Source organism: Protobothrops mucrosquamatus, unplaced genomic scaffold (assembly GCF_001527695.2).
Source record: "Protobothrops mucrosquamatus isolate PMUCROS unplaced genomic scaffold, P.Mucros_1.0 scaffold9084, whole genome shotgun sequence".
Classification (NCBI taxonomy): Eukaryota; Metazoa; Chordata; class Lepidosauria; order Squamata; family Viperidae; genus Protobothrops; species Protobothrops mucrosquamatus.
The window spans coordinates 1-6900 of NW_015394876.1; the positions used below are offsets into that span (position 1 = coordinate 1).

Here is a 6900-nt window from a genome sequence, read left to right on the forward strand (position 1 = left end):
ATGTACATGAAATAATAGGGTAAGAACACATACTATTTTCAGACAAAATTTAGTAAGCAGCGTGTAATTATAATTAAAATTGTCATCAAAATTACAATGGCCTGACATAATAAAGAATGCCTATAGTTCAAAATGCATTACAATACTTTTAAGATGCTGACTCATATTTAAGAATTAAAACTGCCCATGGCCTAATGAATAATATAAATTAAGCTCACAGATCTCCTGCCTCATTTCTCTTTCAAAAGGTAAAATCAGGTGTGCATGTTTCAGTAGAACTCAAAATCTAACCCATAGCTTTTAAGAGTTCTCTTGATGGACCCTGATTGTGACAATTCAATTTTAACTAAATCTGATTGTCCTGTACAGTGGTTGAGATTTGTTCCAAAGGAGAGCTTTGAAAATGAAGGTGTGGAAATGTAACACCTGTCTGTAACTCTTTAAAGCAGATAAGTGGCAGCCACAGCTGTACGATCCCAGAAAAGATGTGGCTACATTAAAGAGATACAAACAGATGTTACATTTGCAGTCTTCCACTGAAACTCCTGGAGTTGAATCAGAAGTACTACACAGACCAATTTTTTTGCTTAGAGTTTTTGCTCATGCAGGCAGCATCTTTAATTACAACAAATTTGCTTAGATACTTTATCTAGATCATCTTTACATCTATTTATTTTTCTGAACTTCAGCTACCTCTATTTGTGACCTCAATAATTGACAAACTGTCAACTAGGAGTAGTTTGGAAAATGGATTTACATACACTGCATAATTTGGATAATGTTTCAGTACTCTTCAATTAACTTTCAAGCTTGCCTTTATCATTGAAGCTATATATTCTTTTAGATAATATCTTTTTATATATAAAACATGAATTTTGGGGTTTGGGCCACGATGAGAAAAACTTTCTATGTTCGTTTTGATAAAATGAAACATCTCTCCAACTCTTAGAGGAAGATATAAAGAAACCATCTCTCCAGGGTCCAGTGTTTCTCTTTTTCTCTTGAGTCTGGGTCACTCTAATGTACAATTAAAAAAATAAAGAACCTGTGATATGGTCTCACTGCTACCGCAAGCAAGATAGCTGTTTCAAAGTTCTTATCTATTCCACCAATTTAGATATCATTCTAGAGCTGGAAAAGTCTGATTTAGTATCACATAGATTAGTTACATTTTGGGGGGGTTGGTTTAAAGCACCAAGGGACTCCTGGCACTGTTGAATTGAAGCAACATCCTTTATTTTCGCATTCCTGGGGAGTGATCCCAGGAGGTCCACAGTTGGATCGTTTGTGGGGATCAACATCACATCGGCATTTTGCTGTTAAAAGACAAAACTCATGGTTATCCCATGTTACCAATATATGGCAAATGATTTTTTTTTAGCTATTACCATGGAAGCCAGCATCGTGTGTATCTGTGATATTGTCTCACTGCTACCGCCAGCAAGATAGCTGTTTCAAAGTTCTTATCTATTCCACCAATTGGGATATCATTTAAGAGCTGGAAAAGTCTGATTTAGTATCACATAAATCAATTACATTTTGGAGGGGTTGGTTTAAAGCACCAAGGGACTCCTGGCACTGTTGAACTGAAGCAACATCCTTTATTTTCGCATTCCTGGGGAGTGATCCCGGGAGGTCCACAGTTGGATCGTTTGTGGGGATCAACATCACATCGGCATTTTGCTGTCAAAAGACAAAACTCATGGTTATCCCATGTTACCAATGTATGGCAAATGATTTTTTTTAGCTATCACCATGGAAGCCAGCATCATGTGTATTGCAAAAAGAATGTTGGAATACTATTTTTATAAAAATGCAGAACTTCAGAAATGCAGAAAAAGTATCTCCCCACTTAAACTTTTGACAAGTGAGTGAATATGCTGCCCTACTGCCCACAATTCCCACTTTTAAACATTGCTGTGAAAGATTAATATAATAATTGGCTACTTCATGGTTAGTTTCTTTTAAAAGACACCTTGTAAAGAGCACATTGTTCCAGTCTATTAGCAAAATCAATCCAAACCAAGGGATCTTGTTACTCAGCTAATTCCTTGTTGCTGAAATAGTTCAATAGTTGGGTGCTATTTTGAATGTTTTGCCATTGACATACTTATCCAAAGATGAAAATTTTAAGAAAATCCGTGTTTCCGCTTAAGCTTCAACTTTCTGGATTCAGTCATGCTGGAAAGCTCTTAAGCCTGCAATATTATACCAAACCACATAGCTGTTAACTTTTAATGCAGCTCTCCTAACCTACAGTCATCTGCATGTGCTGAGCTTTCATGCTGTTCAACCAGCATGGTCTTTCAGACCAACCTGTGAGACCAAACCTATGAGTCCAAATTTTATAAATTTAATAAATAAATAAATAAATAAATAAATAGTAGAAGATGTTGGATTATAAGAAGTTCTCTGTGGAGGAAGCAACAACTCAAAGGATCAAGTGCTGGAATCTCTCTGCATCAGCACAAGAGAGAGATGTTGGGGTTCCTTTGTGATTTTTCCCTAATCCTCTGTTGTATAATTCCTGTAGAGAAATAATAACGAGATACAATTGTCATTGTTCATGGGACTTTAGATTTCACTAAGAAGCTATTATCTATTTCCATGTGTCTACAATTCACATTCCCAGCACTATATTTTTCTTTATCTGCTTGTAATGCTAGAATTAAATAAACGTGTCTTTGCTCTTTAGCTGGAAAATTTAGTTTTCTTCTATATAGCTGTTGCCCAAAGAGCAGAGAAGCAAGACGTGGAATAATGATTGTAACAATAAGAGCAATTTTACACTGGAATAATGTTATCACCTGCAGAAACGATAAGCTCCTTTTCACTGGATATGTTCAATGACAGGCTAGAGACTCATCAATTGGGGATGCTTTAATATGAAGTCCTGGACTAAGAAAGCTGGACAGCCCTTTGTAACTTATGTTTTAAAATGTTATACTGTAAAGCATGGGTGCATAGTTTAATCCTTAATTCAGCGGTCCCCAACCTTTCTGGCTTCACAGACCAGCAACCTAGCTCCTCTGCCTGCACCAATGAAGCTTCACACACTCGCCTGCCTCTTGCTCAGCCTGGTTCCCAACTGACCGCGGAGTGGCAGTGGTCCGCAGCCCAGGGGTCGGGGACTCCTGCCTAACTGACGAATGGCTGTCAAACCAGTAAAGCTTAGCAATAGCAGAAATAAGATTATCTAGAAGATTCAACGTATCGGCAATGAGATAAAACTGTCCAAATATTAGGTGAGTTAAATATCATATTTAGTGTCTTCCATGTACTTAAACATTGCAGCAAAATGCTAGTTTAAAGTAAAGTACTTACGTGGAGCTGTTACCCCTTCGAGCAGTACGCTGCAACCTAGAATTAAAATAACTAGACATAACCAGATCCTTTTCTGATTCTTCATAGCACACAACTCTTGGAAAGTAGAGATTTGGATCAAAGAGAGTATTATGTGGCATAAGTGGAGCTTATTTTATATCACAATGTTTGTATACTTCATTCAGATAACAAATTACCTGTTAAGCTCCACCTTAAGTAATTCAAAACTGTTATTTAGATTTTTATTAGATGTGTGGTGGAGGTATCCGGATAATATTTGCAAGGGAAAAATAATAAATGTAAGTCAGGTGTTTATAAAAACCAAGATGGGCCATTAGCCAACTGTCAAATATTGAACAGTTTCAGGTGAAACAAATTTTAGCAAACTAAGAAAGCATGCCTTTTAAAAAAAAAAACCAAAACCCTCTGCTTCATACCAACACAAATTTACTAAAAAAGGCTTTTGCTCCCTCACTCTACTCTGTTCTTTCTGGTACTTTCTGCTGGCTAGTACAAACTCCCCCCCCCCATTCTTAGCAATATGGAAATTAACGTCTCAGGTAGGTATGTAGATTGAGTAACACCCCATTTTGCATTTAATCAAAATGCATTTTCCTTCTCAAATGCACTCACAGAATATAGGAAACATTTCTTCAAAAGTTAATTTAAATCTAAGAGGAAAGAGGGAAAATATATACCCTTAAACACTAATCCCAATGTCAGAACCAATTAAAATTCAATTAAATAAAAGCAACAAAAGCCATGGGAAAAGTCCAGTTTCTTTAAGTCTAGATAACACAAAGAATTGGGAGATGACAAGTCTCAGATGGTATGAAGTTCCCAAGAAGACTTGCTTTTATTTTTATACTAATCTGGAAGAAAACCAGTTTTGCTAATTTTAAAAGCAAAGCATTCTGAAGTGGGTGACCTTTACAATACTTAGAATTCAAGCTAATTTCAGGTAGTCCTCATTTAGTGACCATAATTGGGACCAGCAACTCAGTTGTTAAACAAAATGGTTGTTAAGTGAAAACATGACTTAATTCAGCTTTCTTTTGCTTTAGAAATTTGGAAGTATCATAAGTGTGAGGATTGGTCACAAAGTTACTTTTTTATCACTGTCATAACTGCAAACAGTCACTGTATGAAGCTAAATGAGGGATACCTTTATTGCTTTAAAGCAGGGGTCCCCAACCCCCGCTCCGTGGACCGGTACCAGTCCGTGGCATGCCAGAAACCGGGCGGGGCAGACAAGCAAAGCTCTATCCACGGGATTCAGGCAGTACATGAAACCACGCCCCCTCCTGTCCACGAAGAAACCTCTCTCCATGGAACCGGTCCCTGGTGCCCAAAAGTTTGGGGGCCTCTGCTTTAATTTCACCTAGGATTGGAAAGGTCATGCAAATATAGCCATTTGGTTTATTGTATTTTTATGTGAAACTTGCTATTTTCAGAAATATTAGAACAATAATATATAGAGATCACAAAACCATTTGGTTAATGTGCATGTTATAAGTTTCACGCTACTCATATCCTGCTTTTCTTTTAGGAAGTATATTCTACTGAGCTCCATGCCTAAGAATTGCTGAAATTTTGCTAAACCCCTACTCCAAAAACAGCCCAGCAAAAATTCCTATTTGTAGTTTTAAAACAAATAATGGATTATTATTATTATTATTATTATTATTATTATTATTATTATTATTATTATTATTATTATTATTATTATTATTATTATCTGGGGCATCTTTAATGGTGAGAGAGGAATTATCAGCCGTATGTATCAATGTGGCAGTATTTTTGACACCCTTTGTTTTCAAATTATACCTTCTGTGCAATGTAGATTCTTAGTTTTGGTGAGTAGCTGCCCGAAAAACCTAATTACTTATTTAAGACATTTATGTGTATGTGTGGTTTTCCTTTCTTTTTCTTTTCTTTTCTTTTCTTTTTTTTGAGAAAAGCAAAAGTCAATGCAAGTAATTTCAAAACCTCAGCATGCTAAAGAGTGCATTTACTGTATAATAACTGTTCTTCTGTCTTGGTTGTGTAATGCACACTGCATTACTTTGGATTCCTGTTGGTTTTGCTATTCTAGAGACTGCTGCTGCTTGCACGCTGTGATATTTGCACTGTTGTAGATACATGTAAGCATTGTCTTTTTTCCAGGTGGCTTGTTTATCTTTTATAGTTCTGATGATAATAACTAACTGAACTATGAGTACTTTGATTCATGTATTAGAAGATTTAGGATGTTAGGCATTCTAATTCTGTATTTTGCATAAACTAAAAAAATGCTTTGTATATTTCTGTATAGTTGATTTCCTGTAGAATATTTGTATGTGCATTATTTTCCAGGTTAGAGCTCATTTTCTGAAAATGGAGAATCCTTATGATAATGCAACAAAGGAATAATTAAATAAAAGAATTGATATTTTCAAACTGCTGTCTTTGTCCTGTTTCAGTGAGCCTTCAGTTTACAGCTTTTGAAAGCTTTCCTTTCCGTATTACATAAGGATCCCTTTTAAAAATTTCTTTTACCTCTTCTTTGTCTTTCTCTCTGTGCTTCCCATTTTTGCCTCTTATTGTTCTTCCTTTTTTGCTCTCCTTAGAATTCATGAGGCATAAGCCAATGAAAACAAATTATGAGTTCTAAACAGTGGTGGGATTCAGATATGTGAACAACCGGTTCTCTGCGTGGATGCCAGTTCCGGAAGTCCATTCTGGGCCTGGGCAACAAAAAAATTAGCTACCGGTTCTGCCGAACTGGTGCGAACTGGCTGAATCCCACCACTGGTTCTAAACAGGAAGAAGGATCATAATTACATGATCCGATAAATGTAAGTTGGCCAGTAGGCAAAAAGCAGTTTTCTCTTTATGCTGTTTTTCAGAATATAGCCAAAGATTGTACACTAGAGGGTGCTGCATTCTTCAATAAACAATGAAATTAAGTCTTGCTTAAATTTTCCTCATAACGTTTCTCTATAGAGTATTCTGCTCCCATATTTGGTATTTTCAGGGGAGAAAAGAGGTTAAAACTGTAGACTTTTTATTTTTTAAAAAATATTTTTTTTAAAAAATAAAATACATAAAAATGTATACATTTTTATTTATATTACACTGTGTTTACTTCCAGGAAGCTTTTTAAATGAAAATATTGTAGCTAAAGTGAAGATGGAGTTCAGAGGAAAGAGAATTGAGATGCCTGATGTTTTACTCCCCATGACTATTTCTCTTTATCAACATTCCCTTTATCTGGCCACCACTACACCTTAAAACATTGGGAACATGGAACAGGCTTCTGCTACAAAACCCTCAAAAAGGTTTTCATAGATCCTCCTAGTGTTTCTGATACGGCAGAGGGTAGAACTTGAGTAAAGCTTTCCCTTGTGTAGAGTTCAGTTTCTGATGATTACATAGGCTAGCATGGCGTTTGTTCCAAGTTGCGATGATAGCAAATGTGTCAGTACATCCTAGCTCAAAGGATACAACTTTGTACCCAAGTCACCTCTGTGCTATCATTTGCCCACCCCATCCCATACCGATACTTCATTTTATGAAGAAACCATATATTACTTG

At 36.2% G+C, this 6900-nt stretch overlaps 1 protein-coding gene across 1 annotated transcript in view; it reads right to left on the reverse strand.

Moving 5' to 3' along the window:
* Window positions 1-1169: 1169 nt before the first annotated feature.
* Window positions 1170-6900, reverse strand: part of LOC107300911 (putative gastrointestinal growth factor xP4) — a gene marked incomplete at both ends in the record, with an annotated part of 9650 nt that continues 3919 nt past the window's right edge. The window contains 4 exons of the mRNA XM_015830194.1: window positions 1170-1316; window positions 1537-1747; window positions 2258-2330; window positions 3325-3472. Coding sequence (XP_015685680.1) covers window positions 1170-1316; window positions 1537-1747; window positions 2258-2330; window positions 3325-3472 — 579 coding nt within the window. The remainder of the gene's footprint in view (window positions 1317-1536; window positions 1748-2257; window positions 2331-3324; window positions 3473-6900) is intronic.